The sequence below is a fragment of the Opisthocomus hoazin genome, chromosome 14, assembly GCF_030867145.1.
Source record: "Opisthocomus hoazin isolate bOpiHoa1 chromosome 14, bOpiHoa1.hap1, whole genome shotgun sequence".
In the NCBI taxonomy this organism is placed as follows: Eukaryota; Metazoa; Chordata; class Aves; order Opisthocomiformes; family Opisthocomidae; genus Opisthocomus; species Opisthocomus hoazin.
Window position 1 is genome coordinate 22,913,579 of NC_134427.1, and position 24,228 is coordinate 22,937,806.

At 50.3% G+C, this 24,228-nt stretch overlaps 1 protein-coding gene across 1 annotated transcript in view; it reads left to right on the forward strand.

Moving 5' to 3' along the window:
* The first annotated feature begins 1,300 nt into the window (after positions 1–1,300).
* The window catches only part of LOC104333404 (exocyst complex component 1), a 31,532-nt gene continuing 8,604 nt past the window's right edge, over positions 1,301–24,228 (forward strand). The window contains exons 1-10 of the mRNA XM_009938905.2: positions 1,301–1,358; positions 4,925–5,132; positions 6,474–6,601; positions 10,145–10,304; positions 11,093–11,286; positions 15,453–15,680; positions 17,236–17,368; positions 18,148–18,257; positions 19,325–19,474; positions 20,099–20,192. Coding sequence (XP_009937207.2) covers positions 5,009–5,132; positions 6,474–6,601; positions 10,145–10,304; positions 11,093–11,286; positions 15,453–15,680; positions 17,236–17,368; positions 18,148–18,257; positions 19,325–19,474; positions 20,099–20,192 — 1,321 coding nt within the window. The 5' untranslated portion in view covers positions 1,301–1,358; positions 4,925–5,008. The remainder of the gene's footprint in view (positions 1,359–4,924; positions 5,133–6,473; positions 6,602–10,144; positions 10,305–11,092; positions 11,287–15,452; positions 15,681–17,235; positions 17,369–18,147; positions 18,258–19,324; positions 19,475–20,098; positions 20,193–24,228) is intronic.

Below are 24,228 nucleotides of genomic sequence, written 5' to 3' on the forward strand. Positions count from 1 at the left end.
GTAGCTCTGCCTTCTCCGCATCCTCCGTCACCAGGACACCTGCCTCATTCAGCAGCGGCCCCACGTTGTCCCTAGCCTTCCTTTTGCTGCTGATGTAGTTGAAGAAGCCCTTCTTGTTGTTTTTGACATCCCTTGCCAGCTTCAATTCCAGGTGAGCCTTGGCCTTCCTCGTCGCATCCCTGCATGCTCTCACTACGTTTCTGTACTCTTCCCAAGTGGCCTGTCCCTCTTTCCACATTCCAATTCCAGGGTGCCCGGCCCTTCACAAAGAAAAGAGAACTCTTCCCGGGGCTCCCGCCGGCTTCTCCGGGTTCGTTTGCGTTACCGCACTGGGCGCCTCGCGGCGCCCATCTCCGTCACTCCGGATTCGGGGATCTGAACCCGACTTCCTTTCGATCGGCTGAGGGCAACGGAGGCCATCGCCCGCCATTTCAGAACGGCACTCGCCTATCGCTTAGGACCGACTGACCCATGTTCAACTGCTGTTCACATGGAACCCTGCTCCACTTCGGCCTTCAAAGCTCTCGTTCGAATATTTGCTACTACCACCAAGATCTGGACCTGCGGCGGCTCCACCCGGGCCCACGCCCCAGGCTTCTAGGCTCACCGCAGCGGCCCTCCTACTCGTCGCGGCCTAGCCCCCGCGGGCCTCACACTGCCAGCGACGGCCGGGTATGGGCCCGACGCTCCAGCGCCATCCATTTTCAGGGCTGGTTGATTCGGCAGGTGAGTAGTTACACACTCCTTAGCGGATTCCGACTTCCATGGCCACCGTCCTGCTGGTTCTTCAGCTTCAGCAGGACCTGGCTTTTGGTTCATACTAAAGTGTGTCCCAAAATGTTGCAAGGAGACAGCACGAGGCTTCCTTTGTGCTTAAAGCCAAATTATGCATCATGATTATGCATCTTGCTTAATGGGGGCACACACTGTGCCGTTAGCATCCTGTCTGACTCCTAAACCCTCTTGCAGGTTTCCGAGACCCTTTGCTAAAGGAGGAGGACTAGGCAGACTGCAGCTGCCCAGAGGTCGAACCACAGCTGTTCTCCATTCGGCACTGACTCTCTTTAACCCAACAAAGAGGAAATGGAGGGCAGTTTCACCTTGCTGTGCCTTCAGCCAAACCCCACCTCAGCGCTGGGGGCTCGGATGCTCTGCTCGCTCGCAGCCTCACCTGCTCTGCAGCCTTTGCACCAGGGATTTCCTGCCCTGACCTCAAGCCAGCAGCTCAGGGGCTTCGCTCAGGTTCCTCGAGCTTCCTGTTTTTCTCTTCAAGCTTTCATTTTACCAGCAAACTGTTTCCTGTTCGAAGGCTTCTCGCGATGGAGATCCCGCAATCTATCCCCAGCAAGACGTGGCTGGTAAAGTCTTTGAACGCTCTGCCTTTCGCTACCGCTCTCTTCCTCGCTGCCAGCTGTCTGGGTGGGCGATGTGCACCTCAGAGAATTTCAGGAAGGTTCTGCTGAGATCTTTAGGTCTTACAGCTTGTCTCTATAAAATGGGGGGTTAACTGGCTCCGCTACAGACAGCTTTTCAATTACCTTTGTGGAAAGTCTTGTGCTTTCTGCATTAACTTGTCAGGGAGCAGCGAGCCCTCTATTACTTTGGCTTTCAGTCATTTTCCTGTAGCTGTTGCTCAAGTGCTACTATAAATGAATTAGTGAGCTCGCAAGCAGCAGCGGTGTAGACAGTCGGGTCTCGGGGCTGCCATCCTGCCTGCCTCTGGAGGCAAATGCCATTAGAGAGACGGAGAAGCTGACAGGGATGGAGAAACCGAGATATCCTGGAGAGGGACTGCATTCAATGAGATGCTGCAGTGACAGAATCATTTTAGCAGCAAATTTTTTTTTTTTTTTTGTCACAGCCATGGTAGAAAAAGCATAAAGACTTGCGGATGTGATTTCAAACTCGTTAACTCTGTGGCTGAGCTGAAAGCCCCATCACTGTGGGGAGGGAACTATCAAAGGTTTCACTTGTTTCAGTTCATTGCAGAGCAACCGGTAAATTTCAATAACAACAAATTTCGCTCTGCAAACATTCAAAGTGCATGTTCTAAATATTGTTGTTTTCCTACAGTCTGTATTTTTATTTATCCCTAATCTTTACTAAAATATTTGCATTAAGCACAACCTTTTCGTTGTGGCCACTTTGCTAATTCCCTCACCACCCAGACCAAAGGCTGTAACAGAGCTGCTGGTTTCTGAGTGCTTACACACGACAGATGGGACACGAGCTGCCGCCTCCTCCCTGCTGGTGCTGGGCTGGACTTCCCGTGGACATTGAACTCCACGAGTCTTAAGTCTGACTAGGAAGCTGTGTGAGAACTTTCCATTAAGAATATTCTGGATTAAAAAATAAAAAAGCAGTTTGAACAAGCAATGCGTTCTTGCTAAAACCACTGTTTTTGCTAAGCTGGTTTAAAGAAATCCTTTCCTTCTTGCACTGGGGTGACCTGAATCAGTGCATTTCAATACCTCAAGCTGAACCAAGTTGTCTCGTCCCAGCCTACACTAAGCCGAGCTCACCTGAGCTTTCAGAGGCTGCAGCTGACCGTCTCCCTTGCTCTCTGCGGGCTGAGCGCAGAGGCAGGACTCTCCTGCGGTACCTGTGTCTGAGACCCCACAGTGCTTCGAGCACGGCTTTTGAGGAGGCAGCCAGGGCAGGGATCCCCGTGATTAGGTAGTTTTCTTACCGGACTTTCCTCGTCTGTGAAGTGGTGGTCACATTTCTCTTGCAAAACATCGTGAGATGCTGTGATGGTTTAAAGCTGGGTGCTGCCGTTTCCTTAGATGACTTTTAGCCGTGCACGTCATGGCCATTCTGGGGCTGTGGAAAAGCATGTTCAGCTGCAGAAGCAAAATGAGGGGGAGAAGAAGTTGGGGTCTGTTTCCTCTTAGACTATGAAACCAAAAAACTTGCGCTCATTCAGCTGGCTCGAGACCTCAGAGGTGAGTGCCCACAAGTTTCCATGCAGTGCTTGCTCACACCCGGGGAATCCAAACGCAGCAGTCACTGAGACCACACCTGGGCTTCCCACTCCCTCTGTGTTACCCCTTCTCCTTTCAGCTTAATTAGCTGATTACCCTGGAGCCAGGGAAACTCCAAAGAACCGGGGAGCAGGGGTGTCCTTGGGAGTGTCAGCAGCTGCTGGCTCTTAATATTGATTTGCTAATGAGCCAGCAAATGTATGAAAGCTGTGAGTTCTGTGTTCTGTGTAGGATGCTTCCCCTCTGCTGCTGGTGGGTCTGAGCCCTAGGGAGCTCGGGAAGGTGAGCCAGCTGTTCTGGGGAAGGATCTGCCCTGGTCTGCAAGGCTGCAGGAGGCTGGAGGGGGACCCATGGGTGGGGATGGAAGGGGAGGGGAAGGAGTGGTGGCCTGGGGACCCTCTCCCTCCGCTATTTCTCCAAAAGGGAGTCTTTTAGGGGAGCAGGGAATCCCAGAGCTGTCAGCCAAGGAGGAAGGAGGAGCAGCTGGAGGTCTGCAGTGGTGAGAGCTGCTGAGCGGGGCACAGCCCAGGACAGCGGAGGAGAGACCTGGGGAGCACACGGGCACAGCAGGGTGGGTGCAGGCTGTGGTGACGGAGCGTGGCCAGGGAGGTTGCAGGGTGTGTGCGTTTCCAGCCCCACGTGGTCTTGGCATGGGAGAGACAGCAAAACATCTCCTGCAAGGCAGATGGCTTAGGAAGCCACCTGCCTCCCCCTCCATGCACACACTGCAATCCTGCGAGCCCCTCTGAGCCCCCTTGAAGCCAGGGCTCTGCTTTCACTCCTGCAAGGCTCCAGCATCACCCCAGGTTCAGTGAATTGTGTCTCTGCACGCTTGAGCTGCTCAGCATGGCATGAGGTTGGCAAGGCAGCTGGACCAGCAAGCTGGTCTGCCCTCGGAGGGTTGCTGTGCATTTCTGCTCAGCCAAAGCCCTGGGCATCTCTGGGGCGCAGGACGCCCCAGAGCTGAGCTCCCAAAGCAGAGCTGGGCTCCTTTTTCACAGCACTGACTTGCACGGTCACGTATGTCTGACCTGTGCTGACTGTGGAGCATGCCAGCTCAACGGGAACATGGTGTTGTGCGACCCAGGAGTGGCATTTCTTCATCTGTAAGCCCTGCACAAATGTGGGCTGACAAAAATAATCAGGTGATGGATTGCTTGTAGTTGCTAACCTGCTTTGCCTGCCTGAGGACCTGGTCCTGTTGCTCAAAACGTTCTGCTGAGGTGGAACTAAAAAGGAGGGCTACGAGGATGATGAGGGGGCTGGAGCATCTCTCCTATGAGGAAAGGCTGAGGGAGCTGGGCTTGTTCAGCCTGGAGAAGAGAAAGCTGAGAGAGGACCTTATAAATGCCTCTAAATATCTGCAGGGTGGGAGTCAGGAGGACGGAGCCAGACTCTTTCCAGTGGTGCCTAGCGACAGGACAAGGGGCAACGGGCACAAACTGAAGCAGAGGAAGCTCCAGCTGAACATGAGGAAGAACTTCTTCCCTCTGAGGTTGACGGAGCCCTGGCCCAGGCTGCCCAGGGAGGCTGTGGAGTCTCCTTCTCTGGAGATATTCCAGACCTGCCTGGACGCGGTGCTGTGCAGCCTGCTGTGGGTGACCCTGCTTGGGCAGGGGGTTGGGGCTGGGTGACCCACAGAGGTCCCTGCCAACCCCGACCATTCTGTGATTCTGGTTGGGTTTTTTTAAGAAATAAAGAAAGTTTTATTGTGACCTTACTGGGCCGGATGCACTGGCATGTGCTGCTTGCATTGGGTAGGAATTCAGACCAGCTGAATATAAAAGGCCCTTCTGGCCTCAAGACTGGAACAACGATTTAACACTCAAGTTGTCTGCAAGACAACAGAGACCCACATCCCAGAAATCAGTGTGGAGGTAGTGTATTTTTGCCAGGAGCTTGCGTGCAGATCATCTCTCCAGCCTGTCTGTGTTTCACAGGAGGTGCAGCGCCGCCGGCCGTGACCACGAGCATCAGTGGGAGGCAGACGCACCTACTGCTCGCTGTCGTGTTCGGGCACCACCATGGCTTCTCTTTGGAGCTCACTGGAAAAAGATGTGTTCAACCCGCAGAAAAAGAGGTTGCTGGAAACCGTTCGCGTCTGGAAGACAGGGAAGAAGAAGAAGATGTCCGTTCTCTGTGTTGTGGGTGAGAACCCCGGGGCTCTGGGAGACACATTGAGTTGCAAACCCGGGGAGGTTTCTTGCAGCTCCGATCAGAGAGCTTGGTCTCTGATGGCCCTTTTCCTAATTTGGGAGAAGAAATACAACCCCTGTTTGGAATGCTGTATTTTAAGATTAAATGAAGGCAATCTTAATCCCAAGATAGGAGCTGTGCCATGCCGGTATAGCATGCCAAGAACTGGCAATAAAAGCACGTGGTTCCCTCTTGAATGTTGGGTGATCTTTAGCTTGTTAGCGAGAGCTGGGCTCTGCAGGATTGCTCCCTCCACCAATGTGAAATAATTTTTTTACCATTTGCATCACATCTGTCATTAGAGGTCAGCAACAAACCATTCTAACATGACGGAGCATTACAGCCTCCTTCTGTCTCTCCATAGTTTTGGTGACAGTTTTAACAGTACCCAGACATTTCAGGAGTATGTAGATATTTGATTGGGATCCAAAGGTGCAAGTTGCTTTGGGAAATCTTCCGTCTCCTTTGGTCTGTGTTTTTCCAGTTGCTCCATCACTCCTGAGATGTTGCTAGTGTAGATTTTTTTGACAAACTTGCCGAGGAGGGGCGTTCCTGCCGAAGAGCTTCTAGACAGCATAGTCACCTACTACAGGATTAGTTTCTGAGAGCCTTAGCCATAGTGTTTGACCTCAATGATGTACTTCAACTCCCTCTGTAGTCAGTGGAGGGCAGGAGGAATATCTCCAAGGGATGATGTAGCTACCCTCTAAGTAGCATCTAAAATACAGGAGTTACCCCTGGAACTGTCCACGTCAGTTTTCTGGAGATACCTAGCTCATATGGGAGATCTATATTCTAATAGTCAGAATGATGTCCAGCGAGAACCTGATGGATGAACCAAGAAGTGACTGTAAGCTAATTGGCACTGGAACTGATTTTTGATGGGACATGTTACAGTGGGTATCAGTCAAGCAGTGCAGTGTGTGTGGACCCTGTTGTAGGGCCAGCAACATGGTGTACCGCTGTCATAAATCTTACTGCACCAGGGCACCCTTTTCCCCTCACGTCTGGATCTTGTGTAGAGCACAATGGCCTGGCTTAAAACTCACTGAAGTTATTGGGAATCTATCCATAGACTTCAAAGTACTCTGGATTAGACCCCGGAAAGAACTTCCCTGATGTAAATACTCAATGAAGAGAAAAGCCAACCGAAACCCTATAGCATCTCTCCATACAGCCACAATGCAAAAGCCGTGTCTGTGTGTCTGTCTGTACCTGTCCACTCACACTGAACTGTTATGTACTGGGCTAACAATAATATTGTTTGGTTTTTTTCCTGTCCCTCATCCTCAGTGGATGCCTTTAGGCCAATGCAGCCGTTTCTGGTGAAGGTCAAGGTAGACCGAGGAGAGCAGTACAAGATAGCCTACAGGTGGCCATTAGCAGAGCTGAAGCTGGTGGATGGCAAGACTCTCAATCAGGTGGGATTGGTTTTCCTTTTGTGGCAAAGGGCAGGACTGATCATGGGGGAGAGATGCGAATATGAAGCTAGAGAGACACAGGCCAGAATCCATAAGGTGATTTGAGTCCTCTGGAGCTGAGCCCATGCACTTAGACCGTGGGAAGAACAGCGTATGTGTGTATGTTATCTCTAATGTAGGACCGAACTAGCCCAAATGACACTAATCCTGAGGAAACAACTGCCATAACAATGTCTAAAAGCCTTCTGCCTTCCCTCAGAGCTGATTCCTAGAGTATGGTGAAATGAGGTCTCTCCTTGGATGGTTCCTCCACCAGTGCTTTTGGACTTCTCATTTCCCTCACCCCTTCCAGGGCGATGTCTGTGCCCAGGACTCTGAGGCTGGAGTGATTTCCTCCCTCCCGAGTCATCCCTCCCTAGGTTAGGGGATGTCAGGCTGGCCAGATACCTGACCAGGGTGAGCAGTGAGTGGGTGACTGCTGCGTTGACACAGCTTCCATCAAAATCAGGGGGAAAACTCTGCTTATCTCTCAGGCCGGGACCTCCTGAAGCTCTTTGCAGGAACACTCTGAGGCTGGAGAGACGGGCTGCAAAGCACTCTTCTTGTCAGGTCTCCAGCATTTGCAGAACATGTTGTCGGGCCCATCTGTCGATCCACATTGACAAAGCTTCTTGACAGACATTTGCATAGGGTATTTAAAGATTAAATGGAGGCATTAACTGAAAGAGGGATTATAGAGAGCTAGAATCAGCGTGAGTCTGTGCTTTTAGGGTGACATTAAGGTTTTTGGGAAAGAAAGCATGGACAAGATATTCCCTTTCTGCCGCTGGGGCTGGCAGAGTGTCGTTAAAGTTGTTATAATTAGTTTTTTATTAATGTGAATGTTCCAGGGGCTTTGGCAAGGTGCCTGGGTTTTCACAAGCATAGAAATAAAGGAGAAAAAGAACAGCTTTCCAGTTCTACATCCAGGACAAATAAAGTACATCTGCACAGCATGTCTGAAAGGAAAATCACATTTGCAGGTCTTGATCCTACGGGTAGAACTGAACCGATATCTCACTGTCTTACATTTTCCCATGCACAAGGAAATACATGCTTTCCTCTGGCAGATGAGCTAGGCTCCACCAAGTCTTCTAAACTGCTTTGGCTCCTGTGGATTAGAAGGTATCTCCAGGATTTTCAGTCCTTTCCCCCTCATTTGCCATCCCAATGAGAAAAACTGATCATACTCTATCTTAAAGAGTTGGCGTATTTTTGAACCTCCTCCTACTGGGAGGCAAATAACAAACTTGGGTGTGCTGATTCCTAAAGCCTTCTTATGATTCCGAGCCTGTGTTCCCACCCACATCACCCCTGTCTGCAGTTGTGCCATGGCTGTCCTCTTGGTTATACAGCTCTTCTCCTCTGCAGATGTATTTGTAGACTGCAGTCACCTCCCCTGTTAACCTTCCTCCTGGCAGGCTAAACAGACTGGCCCATTAGTCTCCTCTGCTGTGTTGACTTCTCTCTTCCCTTTATCACCCCTGGAGCCCTCTTCCTTGCCTCTTCCAGGCTGAAATGATCTTTCTTGAATGCAGGCAGCACCAGAACTGTCCATATTGTTCCTAAAATGGGATCTATTCACCAGCTGAAGCCGCTGCATGGGGTCCCCAGGCAGAGGAGAAGCTGAAGCAGTAGGCAGCAGCCAGGCCGTGTTGACATCTCCCAGGGTCCCACCATGGACACAAGCTCCCCAGTGCAGCCCAGCGCTCAAGTCAGCACACCCTCTCCCTGTTGCATGACTCGGCAGGTCCATGGAAACCCAAAGAAGAGCTCTCCTCTGTTGCTCAGCAGATAGCATCGGCTACAGCCGAACCCCAGCTCATGGGTCAATATTCGGCACACGCAAAGCAAGGGTGTGGTTGTCAGGTCTGCTCTGGTGTGCTGGGAAGCCCTCTGGCACCAGCAAAGTCCTGACACTGCAAGCCCAGTGGTTCTTAAAGCTAAAGCTCCCTTGACCAAAACAGTATTAATATTTATGAAGCGATTAATGGATGCCTCCCCGCTTTAACAGCTCCCTGTAAGGCGTGTTATAAACTGCGAGCGCTGTAAATTCCTCCCCCGACACCACTGCTCCATGCTGTTGCAGGGGCTGCTACCCAGCCCACAAAGCAACGAGGGGGCATGATGTATTGCTTCAAGGTGTGCAGAAAGCAACCCTGAAAGCATCGTAGGACCACATCCATCCTCATAAACCCTATGTCTGTTACGATGATTAGTATCGATAATTACAAGTGCGGCTTCGAAGTTCTCCAGAGGATGAGATCAGGCTGTGCTGCAGAGCTAATGAGGTGGTGCAGGAAGGAGTTTCTCTCTGTGGGATGTTCCTAGGTCAACAACCTCCCTTATCCTCACCACCTATATACTGCTTAGTGGCAATACTAAGTCTCATGTGGCTGGAGTACCTCCTCCATGAGACTACATCCTTTGGGCATAGATAGATGCAGATATTGACACTTCTACGGTTGAAAACTACACGGGGAAATGGCAAGAGTGCTCTTCTTCCAGTCCATGCTCCTGTTATCTCGGGTGACCTTCCCCTGCCAGGGAATGGGACCGTGGGGAGATGCCAGGTGGATCACGCATGATACCACAGTGCTGCTGGGGTGATTTCAGGACTGAGATTGTGGAAGCCTGTTTCACGGTTTTCTCTGGGTGTTCCCACTGCTTGAGGGAAGAGAGGTTTGGGATTTCAGGTTGGACGAGGATTGCGGAGGGGAATATCTGCAGTGGGAGGCAGGGTTGATGCTGGGCTCACCCTGGATGCTTAACTCCAGCTGACTCGAGCTTTCTCATCCAGCACATAATTATGCTGCAGACCTTATTGCCACAGGATGCTGTAGAAACCAACGCTACGAATAAGCTCAAAAAATATTAGTGGAAGTCAGGGACAGTAGGTCCTTCAAGGGCTGTTAAACACAGTGCTGTGGCTACAACCTCTGCGAGCTGCCAGCTCACGGGCTGCTGGAGGCTGGCAGGGAATCCTGAAGGCGATGTAACCCTGGACTTGTGCTTTGAATGCTTTTTCTCCCAAGCATCTGCCACTGGCCTCTGTCAAAATTCATCAGCAGTCATCTCCCATATCCTGCAGTAAAAGGTGAGGGATTTGTGTAATCTGAACAGAGATCAGCGTGCTGGATCAGGACACAGGGACTGGTTGATTGCTTGCTCTGACCCACCGTGGGTGTCCTGGTGTCCACTTCTAGGGTCAGAATTGTCGTACATCCTTTTATTTTCAGTGCTTTTATCACGTCTTTGATTATTTGCGCTGGTCTCCATTCACAAGGTGGCTTCTTGGGGCCACTGAAAACCCCGAAGCTTGAAGCTGCAGTGTAACGGTGTGTCCCTCTCTCCCTCCTTCAGCAAGGGGCTGGTTTTCTTCCCGGTGCACAAGGTGTTTTCACAACATCAGTTCCTGCCATTAAAACACGCTGCAACCCTCTGAGTGTAGGTGGTGTGGCAAGTGGCGTCTAATTGGTGTGGTAATTAACTGTTGGCATCTAGGCAAGCCTGGATTTTGATCTGCAGTTCGACAAGGTTTACAAGTGGACCGCTAGCAGCTTTGACGAGAAGAAAACCTTTATCAGATGCTTGTGGAAGCTGAACCACCGGTTCCTCGCCAGCTCTATCACGTTTGTGAATGTCCCCTCCTGTGCATCAGAAGGTAATTAGTTTCCTCGTCACACTCAGAGTGGTTTGGGTTTTTTGCATCATCACTGTCATTGCTTTAGGAACGGGAGGTGAATACATTTCAGACAGTGAGCGTGGGTGATGGGAGAGGCTGAGGTGGGGACCAGTGGGACGGAAGAAGAGGATCCATGTTTTGTGTATCTGGAGGTAGAGTTGTCTGACTTATCCACTAACACTTGCCATGGAGACACAGTGCTAGGCTGGCAAGAAAAACAGAGGACAGTTTATCTTGTCTCCAGAGATGCTATCTTCACGCTGGGTTGGGGAAGGTGAGCAGTAAAGTGTTGGTAGTGTCAGGCCGGGGGGAGACTGGCTGCTTGCTTGGCAACATCCCCCAGCAGTATATCAAGAAATACAGATATATATGGATATAAAAATGTATTTTACTCTACAACACCTAACTACCAGTATATTTCTTCAGGAGAAGCCTGTTCATCTCTGAAATTTGTCTCAGGTTTGTATAACAAATATATCAGCATGCCCCAACACACAATCCTAGAGGTGAGCAAGTGAAAACACAACGTGAGCTCGAATTAAATATCAAGTGTCTGGTTTGTCCCTCTTGCAAAACTGACCCTTTATCCCACCCACATCTTTCTTTGCTCCATGTCATGATCTTTTTCTCACCCACCAGCAGACTGAGACCACTGGACTCATGTCAGTTGGGGTCAATGGGACCCCTAGAGCTAACATTAGCAGGGCTAATGAAATGACATAACAAGAAGGCTTTGGCCATCTCCACGTCTCCTCCTGTCCATGCAGGGAGACAAAGACCCCAAGAAGACAGGAAGGACGCCGTGGAGACTGAGAGCCAGGAGGAGCTCAGCGCGTACCAGGAGATGACACCGAAGGAAGCTGCCGATGTGTTGAAGCTGATGGAGGAGTACGAGCCCCTTGTGAACAACTCGGTGGCCTTTGCGGAGCAGCTAAGCAACGATCTCCATGTGCTAGATGAGGTAAGGGGGCCAAGGGCTGTGACTCAACCGAAACGAAGGTGCCTGGCACATAGGGGCACTGGGCTGAGCCTCTGGGTATCGGCAGCTCTTTTGTTTTCTGTGAGCACTTGGTTTGAGAGAAAGTTATCTTGGCGTTGTGATTCTTGCAAGCCAGGAGGATGCTGCTGCTCCTGTTTTGAGGGTCAGTGTTTGTCCCACTGTGTGCTGGCCTGGGGCTGCCCAGAACAAGCAGCTGCAGCCTGGCAACCAGGCGCCAAACATCCATCTCTGCTGAGCTTGACCACCCTTGGAGGTTGCCTTGCATGGTGTCTCTCCGATGAACACGGTGACTGACCAGCTCGGGGCAGATAAAGCCCATTACCAGTTTTGCAAAGGAGTAAAACAAAATAGACACAGACCCAGTGGCAGGGAAGGATACGGAGCCCAGATGCACGTGGATGTGTAGCTCTGAGGGATTATGATTTCTGGGTGGGGTGCAGGGATGAGGACGGGTCTAACTGCTGGCTGAAGTAGGGTTATCTGGGGCAGGCTTATGGGGGTGGATGAGACTGGGGAGCTCTGGGATCTCCTTTGCATTGTGCAGAAGGTCTCTGTGTCCCACGCAGTGTGAATTGGGACCATCATTTCTGTAGCCACCAGCACAGAAGTTTGTCTTAGGGCGTTGCTTCTGGCCCTTATGCTAGGTCTACAAGCTGTGCCTCCAGCCAGGCCAGTGGTCAGCAGCGACCATGAGCAATCCCACAGCCTTAACCACGTCTGGAAATGATTTACAGGAACTGTCCCAGCTGATGGTTGGACTTGATGATCTTAGAGGTCTTTTCCAAACTGCGATTCTATGATTCCCAAGGGGAAAACGCAGTGATGACTCCCTCGCTGCGCATGTTCCCCTCCCTGTCTGTCTGGGGCCAGGTGTCCTGTGGGCAGGGTTAGCCTGCCAGACACCCCGGGGCACTGGGAGCTCCCCAGACAGATCTGCAGCCAGGTCTGCAGCCCGTGGAGCACCTGGTCCAGCGTGGCCATCCACAAGTGGGACGTGCAGAAGCAGTGCGGACGGGTCCTGCCACGTTGCCGTGAGGGCTATCACAGATACATCAAAAAATCCCATTATTTCAGGCATGTTTGTTTTGATTTTAACTCGAGCACAAGCACATTAGTTACCTGAGGAAGAGGAGAACAGAATAAAGCTGAGTAGGAAGGATAAAGGCTGCTGAGCAGGGAGGGAGAGGATGAATGTGCATGTAAAAAAGTGGGGGGGATGAAGAGCAGAAAGGGTGGTCTGACAGACAGGGGTACCTGGAAGAAAAGGGAAGGGCCGACAGGGATCCCTACAGAAGAAAAAGCAGCAGCTGGGGAGAAAGAAAAGAGGAAAAAAGTGAAATGGCCCTGGAAGGAGATAAAAAAGTAAAAGATAAACTGTAGTAGAAAGGGCCAATGGAGAAGGCACACATTATTTTCAGACTAGTGAGCTTTATTTACTTTATTAGAGTTGCTATATTTTCTTGCATTTCTGTAGAGGATAACTTGTTTCTTTGAGTGCTGGAGCAAAATAATGAGATAGCTGCTTCGAGCATTTACGTTCTGCTAATCTATCTGGTGCTAGGATTTTGTGGGAAGTAACTGAAGAAAAAAGGGGAAAAAATAAGCCAAAGGAAATATCCTAAAACATACAAGAAACCACAAACCCTGAATCCAACCTTGTTTATCTCCAGTATTTGCCGCATTCCCAATTTGTATTTGGGTACGCTTGGAAACTTAGTAGTCAAAGTGGGGGACCAAACTCCTGCGGTCTGCTCCTGCTTGCTCTCAGCAAGTCGTACAGGCACCTTGCAACTCTTTCCCAGCTGTAAAATGCCTGATGAGAGTAACTAATAAATCTCTGTTAAGTTCCTTGAGATGAAAGGCGCTGTCGAATACATTATTGTGATGCCCTCTAATGAATAAATGCCACTTATTGCTAATACAGACTAATTAATGAGATGTTTCTATTTCTAAGGTATAATCTATGATATTAAGTGTTATTAATACCAGCAAATTAGACTAGCACATGCATATATTTAAATGTTTTTTTTCTCCACATCCCAGTGATAACACCTTGTCCTCCTCTTACAAAACTAACCACCCTCTGCTAGCCCATCTCTTCTGGGGATCACGTAGCACCGCACTGACAGCAAGCAAGCGCTTCTCTGCTCGGGGGGAAGGCAAGCGCGGCCAAGGCAGGCGGGAGGCCACCAGCTCTGATTTTTACATTGGTATTCCTGTGCCCTCGCAGGACCCCAGCACCTGCTGAAACGTGGGCGGCTTTCTGCTGTCTCCAGCAGCAGAGTTATTACCCTTACGCGAGCAGCGATTCTCCGGAGAGCCCTTTCCGCCCTGCCAGTGCCACTGGTGATGCTTTGCTCTAGGCAACCCCCCCCCGGGGCTGTTAAGCCCTAATAAGACAATCTGAAGACGCAGCGGTGACAGGCTCGCAGGAGGTTTATGGCTGTAATTTAGGAACATTTAATAAGATGTGAAGCTCTGGGCAGAGCTTGTGGCCGTGGGCTGGAGTCCCTGGTGTGCGGCTGGAAAGCGGCAGTGCGGGAGCGGGGCTGTCTGCTCCCTTGCAGCTCCCTTGTGCCAGCCTGTGTAGGCTGGGTGGGCTCTGGGAAAAGGGAGCATTCGCTTAGCATCCTTGGGGATGAGTATCTGCGTGCATTAGCGAGCCCTGCTTCAAATCCGGCTGCTGAACCTGCTGGCAAGTGAAACCTCTGCCTTCCCTGCTGTCACTGGGCTGCCCATGGGAAAGCTGCATCGCTTCGCAGTGGGGTAGTTCCACCGCTGCCCTTTGATAGAGACGCTTTGCTGTGTTAGTTATGACATCAGGTTTTTCTTTTCGATAGAATTCCTCTGATTTTTCCAGATCCTTTGTGAATCTGCCTGCACGTGGAGCCATTCCCCACCGTCCTTTCTCCCCTACTTCCCCGAAGTGTTACTACATTTGTCACAGGAGAGTGTGATCCGTGCTTTGCCAGGGAGACCGAAGCCGCCCGGTCCAGGCGTGTGCTGCAGGGCGGCTCTCACACACCTCAGCATCTCACTCGTCCTGCGTGCAGCTCCTCTAGAGCTGGAGCTGCCAGCTTATCTGTATCCTGATGGCGATGCAGGTGGAGCTTGAGGAAGAAAAAATCCTTAGCACATGGCTTGTTGATGCCCAGCATCCACTGTGCTTTCCTAGTTCGGAGCGCGGGGTCAGTCTAAGCCACGGTAACCTGACCTGCATTGACAAGACTTTGCTTCTCTTCCTCCTGTCATTTCCCACCTGAGAGCCAAGCGCAGAGCATACGGGGGTGCAGATGCTTCTATCGTTCTTCTTCGTCTAACGAAAAAGGTGTTCGAGGATTGAAATATCAGAGAAGACAAACTTCTTTAAAAGGTTCATTAATGGAGAGAAAAATAGCAGTCTGGAAGCCTCACGCCTCCCAGGCCCGTGTCTATCGATTGTTTTCTTTGCTATCCCGCATGGAACACAGGCCCTGAAAACGATACAATTAACATTTGGAAGCGGTTAATCTCTAGCGGAACTTGTCAGCAGCGATTAACACGCCGTTACGTCTCTACCACTCGTCAAAACAAACGCCCGAGACCTCCCTAGGCAAGCTGTGCCTTCAGTTTCCATAGGAGAGACGTATATATGTGCATGTCTCATGCATGATTTAACTGTTTATTAATTCCGCTGCCAGAGCAGCTCAGCTGGGTAACACCGTGGCAGATGTGGCAATGCCCGGAGCTGTGATAAACGTGCTGTGACAGGCACTTGGCATGGCCACGGTCTATAAATGCATTCGAGTCAGACAGAAATGGCCAGTGCCTCAAAGCTGGCATGTCTCCTTACCAGTATTGTGGGATGGATGGACACCCAGGTCCCCAGGGCACTTCACCAGCTGTGGGGATTGCGGGTTGGAGACTTGCAGATGGTTGCTGATGCAGAGTTTAGCCAAGTGCAGAGATAAGACATTGATCTTGTGCAGGTAGTGATGCAGGACAGCTGCAATTATAACAGCATCTTGCATGTTACAATGACAGGGTCTCTGCTTTGACCTGGGAGGGTGAAGGTCAGGGTATTTGCCTCCGAGTTGGTGATCAGTCTCTGCTACAGTGCTGAAGCCCTCTGTTTCTCCTTTTCACAGGCCAACCTTAGAGCCATTATCTCTTCTGAGAAGCAGGTGACACAGCTGATGAGCGCCCTTGATGAGGCCCTGGCAGAGGTGGCCAGAGTGGAGGAGACCTTGCAGATCTACAATGAGTTACTGGGAAGCGTGAAGCAGCAGATGGACCACATCCACCAGGAAAACTCCTTGCTACATCGCATCGTTTCCAACAAGACAAGACTGATGGATGAGATCCTCTTCCTCACGGTACGTGGATTTGCGAAGACATAAATCATCAGCCTGTGAATCTACTAGAAAAATCTTTCAGTGATCCTCAAACACTCTGAAAACTCTTCTCTGCAAAGGCTAAGGCGTTTCTCTGGCCTAGAAATGAAGGACTTTGTTGTCTTGATAATATAAGGACAGCCACAAAGCTTGGATGGACTACAGGTAGACCAGCAGCAGACATGCTGTGCACTACCCTCACTGTGGTCCAGGGCTGTAAGAGCAGTCCCTGAAAGTCCTTTTCATGGGAAAGATGAGCCTCAAACGCTGCAGTGCCAAGGACCTTCCAAATGCAGCTCTGCAGCCTTTCGCTTGGGATGCTGTGGTCTGCATTTCGCTATCAGCTTTGGGACCTTCTGCTCCCACGCTCAGAGGCTGCCAGGGCATTGCTGTTATCCTTGCACCCAACGCACTGAGATCCTCCCAGCCTTGTGCCTGTGAATTCCAGGTATCCCCATGTCTGGTTGGTGGAGTTTCTTGTGGGAAGCCATTGCTGCTGAGCAGAGTTGCCTTCTTCCTCCTTTCACTTGGTAGCTTTCTGTTTATACCTTTGTACTAGGAGAAAAAAAGCTCTCACTGATAGATGACCGTCATTTCAATAGCCGATAATCATTACCCACGAGTACGCAAGCACAGTATTTAATGAGCAATTAGAGCTAGAGCATGCAACACCCGTCAAAGCAGGTTTCTGTCAGCATGGGTAACCTCACATACAGCGAAACTGCTGGGGACTTTGGGCGAGTCCTTAGGCAAACTATACATCTACCACGGGAAAATCATTCCGGTGAGTCCCTGTGGCCCTGGAGGGGCTGTCCAGGGACCCTGCTGCTATTTTTCCACTTCCCACTGGTGGGAGTTTCTCCATTCCTTTGCTTTCCTTTGCTTTCTCTTTTCCTTTTTTTTTTTTTTTCCCCCCACCCTTGAAAGTAATTTAACTGCTAAGTCAATGTCTGCCATCAGCTGCGGGCTTTGCGCGTCAGCCTGTCTCAGCATCCTTTGAGGAGCTTTTCTCTGCAGTGCCTCGGAGCCACAGAGACACCGGTGCAGGGGACAGCACAGCCAGTGGAAAGACTCCTGATGAGCCGTGGGAAGATGGGAAAGCAAATTATTTACAAACATAACAGACCGTAAATGCAAAAACTGCGCTGTTGGAGCACAGCTAATCCTCACTTCCACTGCTTGCAGTGACCTCTGTGCCCTTGACCTTTTCATTTCTGAGCAGCTCAAGCTGCAGCTTCCTTAGCTTTTTCTTTCTCCTCCCCACCACTTTGCTGCCAGCAGTGATCCCAGAGGTGCGGGCCCTTTGAAACTCACGCTGGGGTTTGCCAGAACTTCCTTGGTGACCACTGCAGTTGTCACTGTGCAGACCTTTGGTTTTTGGTGGGGACAGAGCAGCATGGGCTTCATAACAGACACAGGGAGCCTGGCAGCTGAAGGTAGCCCTTGGCTATTTGAAGCCTGCAGCCTTCTGGATGGGATGAGAAGGGACGAGAAGCTGGCTGTGCTTGTACTTCTTCTCTTTTGACTTTGTTTTTAGACCCGCCTCAACCTCAGCAGGGAGCACTGCGATGCCCTGAGCCGGGCAGACCTTTCCAGCCCCAGCAGAGTGAAAGCCTGCTTTGCTGCAGCAGAGGCTTTATCTGGCTGCATGAACATCCAGATACAGCCCGGTGAGTAGAGAGCAGAGATTTATGTCTGCAGACAGCAGAGCCACCAGCTCATCCACAATCTGTGCTGCACACCCAGCACCATCCTCTGCTGCCCAGCCTCTGCTGGTGCCCTGGGCCGCTGCAGCCACAGGGCTTGTTCCCAGGAATTAGCTCACAGGCTTGCTGGGAGAAAAATCCATGGAGAAACCATGGAGAAAACTAGCTGTGGGGGGATTGGCTCCATTCCTAGAGAAATCTAATCCATGCTGCAAACAGCCAAGCTGGGACATCCACGCACCGCAGGCAGGTCTGTAGGCACCTCCCTCCGGACTCAGGCACCGGCTGGTCCAGTTTACATCAGAGCTGAGTAAACCTATGGCAAGCATCTATACAATTTCTCTAAATATCTGGACGTAAGACATTGTTGTCTGCCATCCGTGTACAACACCTCTTATAGTTTGTAAAGGATCTGGTGGAATGATGTGTTTAGAAATCGTGGTCTTTTTTGGGGCAACACAGTTGTCTGTACTTGGGGATGGAAAAACGACAATTTATTGTAGCAGTATCCACTGCGGGTGTTGTTGGATGCTTTGCCATTTTTCTTTTTTTATTTCCAACTCCCCATTTTAGTACCACAGCAGGTCTTTTTCCCTTTGTTGGCTGTTGGGTGGTAGTATTTATCCCAGAACTTACGCCTTGAAGACCTGTCTTATTTGCCAGTGTGCCGAGCGATGCTGGCCTGCAGCCACGACAGCCCGTGCCGCTCCGTGCCGTGATACTCTCTCCTTTTTTCCCTCAAGGTTACCGGAAAATGCAGTCTGTGGCTGAGCAGCTGATCATGTTCGAAACACTCAAGCAGAACTTTGAAAACTCTTTCATCGGTCATGTTACGAGCATCTTTGAGCTGCAGGTGGGTTTTGTTCTTCACGTGGCAGCTCAAAATCCTGCAAGATTTGAATATTCTGGTAAAATAGTAACAGCCGTATAGGGGATGCCACTGTAAGAGGATTCTCCCAAAATGTCTCCCCAAAGAGGTCTTTTCATGTATCTTCACCGTGCCGTTGCCCCCCAGCCCTCTACCAGGTTCCTTCCCCTGATGGTCACTAATCCTCTGGTCATGTTACAGAGTGCTTAGGCCTGAAGATTTTTGCTTTAGATTTTCTTATTGCTCTCCAGGAGTGGTAGTGGTTGTTCATCTGTTTGTAACATAAAATCCCAGGCTAAAAGCCAGTCCTTTGATCCTTTAATTAACACTTTCCAGTGCTTGTCGTGCAATTTAAAAGATATAGTGGACAATAGCTCTGTGGGTAGAAAGCTGAAAAGAAAATGTTACTCTTCTAGATTTCATATCATGAAGAGAAAAGAGGCGACTCCCAAATCCTTAGCATTTAATCCTTACCTTTAATCTTTAGCATTTACTTTCAGTCATTGACTCTGGGAAGGGATGTGACTGGCAGGGAACTGCAGGATCTCCATCCTTGGAGCTTTTTAGATCTTGACTGGACACATCCCTGAGCAAGCTGCTCTACCTGGACCTGCTCTGAGCCTGCCGAGCTCCTGTCCCACCTACATGACCCAGAGTCTGTGGGTGCAATGTCCCAGCACTGCTGGGCCCTGGCAAATGGGCTGCATGAACTGCACAGCATCCTTCCTCTCCATTGCATCCCCCTTGAGGCAGACCCACCTTCCAGTGCTTCGAGGGACAGTTTCCAGCATGCTCCTGACCGCTGTGCTTAGCTGGAGTATCCCACATATTACTGATGGGCCATCTCATTCCTCTGGGCTCAGAATTGTTCCCACGACATGGGATTAAAACCAGAGTTCAAAGTGATCATTTATGCTCTGCTTCACCCTTTAAATTTGCTTCTCAAACATATTCAGAACTGGAAATTCTAGGACAATTATGAAGCAAATCTTTTCCAGAGCTTTTCAAGGCTATGTTTTATTTGACTCTTTCTGCCATTCCTGTTGCTTTAGGGTAATGCTCAGGTCCCTGCTCTTGGGCAGCCCATTGACAAGCTGTCTGCACCAAGCCACAGACTCTACCATGAGGAACTGGTGCCCTACATCCCACTCATGGCCTGGCTGAGGAACGCCAACCCGGTTCTGTTCTGTGATCTCCCCAAGGTACGGCTGAAATCCTGAACAAACTATCCACCAGGTACAGATTAGTCAGACTGGTTAATTTGTGATGAGAGCTTGATTTCACCAAACCCATACCACCCACAAGCTTCCAGCATCTGGCCCTTCTAGGAGAGTGCCTGGCCAACTTGGCCACATGATGCTGGACCTCTGTGCTTGACACAAAGCAGTCTGTGACTCCGTGGCAGACATTATGTTGAAGGAAAAGGTCTGAAATGCTCAAATTTGGTCTTTTTGCTTTCATCTGGCCTTTTCTCTACTGAATGAGAATGAAAAGCGCCAGATGAATGTGGTTGATCTTGTGTTTTATTCAACACGGCTTTATTTGAAGGGTTCTAGGGAAGGGGTGTCTTAAAGTCCTTGGCCTCTTCTGTCAATAGGGACATTGTTAAGTAACTGAGACCGTTCTTTTTATATCACTGGGGCTTGGTTTCCGTTTTTCACACTGGTGTTTGCCTTTCCAAAGGTCTTGCACACCAAAGCCAATAGGTCAGTTGCCATCTGCTGACTATTAAGTGGGCAGCTGAAAAAAAAAAAGCTGTGAAATGGGCACTGTTCGTAGAGAGGCGAGAGACACCAGGAATTTCTGTGCCTGTCTTGTCTTTCCAGGTCTATGCCCAGAACCTCAGCAGGCTCTATGACCGGGAAATCAAAGCCTTTTTTGAACAAGCCAAAACCTCCCTGTTGGGAAGAAGAAAAGGAAGTGAGTGATTTGCAAATACGACTTATGTGCTGCTGAGCGGCGATTTATTTGCAAGTAGGGAACATGGCAATGACCCGCTATCAGAGATGCCTTCCCCAGATGTTGTGCCATGAATTTACTGTCTCCTCCAGGGGCTGGGTCTGCAGCTGGCAGAACGTGGCAGAGCTGACCCTGCTTCACACCAGGCAGCGTCTGTGTGAGCCGTGGCTCCGTGTGTTGCCCAGTTTTGTTCAGCTGCTTCTCAGAGCTGTAGCTTTTGCGCACCTTCCCTTCGCAGGACTGGCAAATGATGCCTGGGTAGCTGAGATGGTGTCCTGAGGAGCCATAGGAGAGGGGGACGTGGGACTGCCTGGCTAATGCAAAAAGTATTATAAAAAATAAATTATAAAAAATAATATTTCATGCAAGCAGAGCTGGTCACAGGCTGCTCAGACACTCTTCTCCCTGCTAAGAGATGGCACCAAGCCTGTCCCTGAAGAGGCGAGTGTATTCATAGCAATATTTGTGAGAGTAGAATGACTTCACAGTGAGCTGGCTGTGGGGCTGTGCTGTCCCAAGGTGATCATTTCAACAGAAATCGCTGTGTCTGACTCAAAATATTCCAGTCAGGTGTTTCTGAAGATAAAAAGAGAAACTGATCTGTCTCCTCTGGAAGTTTTTGATTGCACAGAAGTCACATTTTCCTCCAGCAAAACAAAGCACTGTAATGGAAAGTTCCATGCCAGTTTGGTCCCACTTGAACGTCAAAAACCACTTTGCACAGTGTGTTTTGTCTATCAGAATGCCAGCTCTATTTCTTCCAGCTCTGCACCTACTCCACTGCTTGTGTCCAGATCCTGGAGCCAGAGGACGCAGCCTAGGGAAGGAAACGGGGCTGGTGGCTGAAGGATCCTGGCAAAGGGCTCTGCCTCCCTGCTGGCCCTACAGCCGTGATCGTACCAATAGCCCCTGTCCAGCTGACACGACCGCCCTGATATTTGTCCATCCTTTGTCTTCTGGGGTGAAGTCCACGCCATTCTTGTGGGTTACACAGGAGCCCGGGCCATGGGCAGCTGGAGGGAGCTACCCTGAAGCTCACCAGGCTGCAGGATCAGACCATGGCATACGATTTCCACTTCTGTAGCCCTCAAGGGTCCTGTTCCTCAGTTTCAGAAGAGCTAATATCTGGGTGTTCTGCTCTCATCTCCTCCCTGCTCTGTGGATCTCTGAAGAACTTGGTGAGTCTCAAGCAGGGACAGAGAGAGCCTGTGCTAGCAGCAGCTTGCACAGGAGTGTGAATAGGACCGTGCTTCTGCTGGCAGCTTTCCCCATGCTGGGGTAGGAGAAGCAGCTTCCTCTGCATCCCAAGTTTCGAGGCTGTCGATTGGCCCCGTGTCCCTCTGGGTGGGAGCACTCAGCATCACTTTGTCCCGCACCACGGCAGCTGCAGCAACTCCTGCCTGGCAGAGGCAAAGGGGCACAGCACAGAGAAGCACGAGCGGACCCGAGTGCTGGGTCTGCTCACCTCCTTGCTGCACTCCCAGTACTGCCCCAGTCAGTCCCAGTCCAGGGTGGGCTGACAGCAGCAGACTGCAACGCCCAGATGCTGGTAGCTGTGTCTGAAGAGAGGGACACAGCAGCATTGCTCCACTCCCAGGTCTGGGGGTGCATCACAGCCATGTCTCAGCAGACCCACCACCCCCTCCAGCTCCTCCCTGCCCGGTGCAGTTCCCCTGGAGAAGACAGTCAGCCACACAGACCGGGAAAACTGAGGAGTTCCAGACCACGGGACCAAACCAGGATGGGCAGCTGGCAGTGTACATGTACCTGCAGTGGAGCACACAAGTCTTGAAAACATAGGAGAAGGAAAATTTCACCTAAATAGCCTTCTGCCACTGGAAAGAAGAGGAGGGGAAAAGAAAAAAAACCTTGGGCTTTTTCTCCCCACTACTTGTCTTTTTCAAAAACTTATCCCCTTCGAAGGAAGAAAGAGACAGTAGAAGCTCAGATACTAATCCTTAATTGAAATGTTCCTTTTTCAAATTTTTCTGGAAATGGAGAAATAAAACACCTCTAGGAAAAATTTTTGTAGTCACTGGAAACCTATTTTTCCATGCCAGAATGATTTGCCAAACTCTGGAGCCAAGAAAGTGAAAAACGGGGATTAAAATCTCTCTGCTACTTCCAGCAGAAAAGTAGTGGCATGATAAAAAGGGTCAAAAAATAAGATGTGTAGGGAAAGACAACAGGACTTTATTACTCTCCTTGTAATTTAAAATAAGGTAACAGGCAATTAATTCACAGGGACATGCTGAAAAGTGATGATAGGAAATTATTTGTGTGCAATGCCATTAACCTGTCGCGCTGGTTGCTACAAGCTGTCACTGATGCTGGAGGACTCAGGAAAGCCTATAGCAAGCAGATAACACGGAAGTAAAATGAGGCGGTAATAATAATCCCAGGATAATACTGACATACGGCCTTTCTGAAAAAGGGTAGCATTTCGTAAGGACTGTAAAGACAGACACATCTCCCACAGGGCTGTTGGAACAACATTGTCACCCTGAAGGTCCTCCTCCCTCCATGGAGGTGCCGGGGACCCAGCAGTGCTGGAGCACCCAGTACATCACTGACTGGATCTGGGATATCCACCCACCCTTCAAACGCTCTGGCAGTCCCCGCTGCTGCGATCTGGATGCCAGGGAGAACACTTACGTTCAAGCAGACAGCGATGGGTTGGTGGTGGCACCTCGTGAGGATGTATTGGCCGAGGTGGAGGGCCCCAAGCACAATAGAGCGCCATTCCTGTGCTTCCTCTCCAGCCCATCAGAGATGCAGTGCTGGGGAAAGGCTGCCAGTGCTGGCAATAATGTACTGGGACGGGACACAGCCAGTTCGTGCGGCTCTCCGGGGCTCGCTTGCTTTTGCTGTCCCCATGCTGCCACACAGCCAGCACTGGGTCTTGTCCTTGTGGATGTCCAGCACTGCCCACCCTGCCTGGAAGAAGAGGTGTGTGCACCAATAAAGCAGTCACTGTAAGGACATCTTATAGTCAGGACTGGTTTGCTTCCAGCTGGTTTATGCCTCACCCATACAGGGACCAGCTCACCATGCAGCTCCTGCACGAGGCAGGCATATACTTTGCCTCACCTGCCACATCGGGTAGAAGACATAGTTAAAAAAAGATAATGTTCCTCTCACACACTTGTCTCCTCCAAGCCTAGACACGGCGTTTCCTGGGGAAATGCGCTCTTTCTCTCTTAAAAATAGGAATTCACGATAAGAGGTAATGAAGGTAGCGGCAGCAAACAAGCCTGGGGAATTGGCAGCGGGGAAGCAAACTCCGATCCACGGTTTAGAAGATAATGTGATCAAGCACCATTGCCTGAAAAATGGTGATTACTTTTATTTAAACAGAAAGAAATAACAAAGATTGTGTGGAGGATAAAGAGGCCCCAGTTCCTATTTCCGAAGTGATTGATGTGCTCTGAGTAAGGGACTTTAATTCTGCTGGGAGATAGAAAATAGAAACACCCAAGTTTGTCTCCTCCCAGAGCACAGCTGGGTCTGCTCAGAAAGCCATTAAAAGGAGGACATTGCAGGTGCAGACCTGGCCATTAAAGAGGCCTTTTACAAAAATGGACATGTTAAATAAAAAAAAAAAAAGAGACCATGTAGGGCATGTGTTGCAGCCAGTCTGCCTGATCCCCTCTTGCTAAATGTTAAACCAGTGATTTCCCTTCAGCCTATCTTTAATGCCTATGTGAGTCCCATAAAACCAGAGTAATTAAAATCCCGGGAGAAAATCCAGTGTCTGTGAAACCGATCGCAGTGACAGAAGGACACCTTGATTCCTACGAGCCTGTGACTGCGCTCTTACAGGTCACCCACAGGCATCTGCCTGTTCCTGGTGTTGCTCCCACAGCCGGGAGGAGATGAGATGAGGTTTGCCGGTGCTGGGGTGTGCTGACCCCGCTTTGCTCCCTGGGCTGAGGTCTGGGGCAGGTAGGAAGCCCCAGGCTTGGTTGGAGATGCTCAGCCCATCGTTAATGTGAGC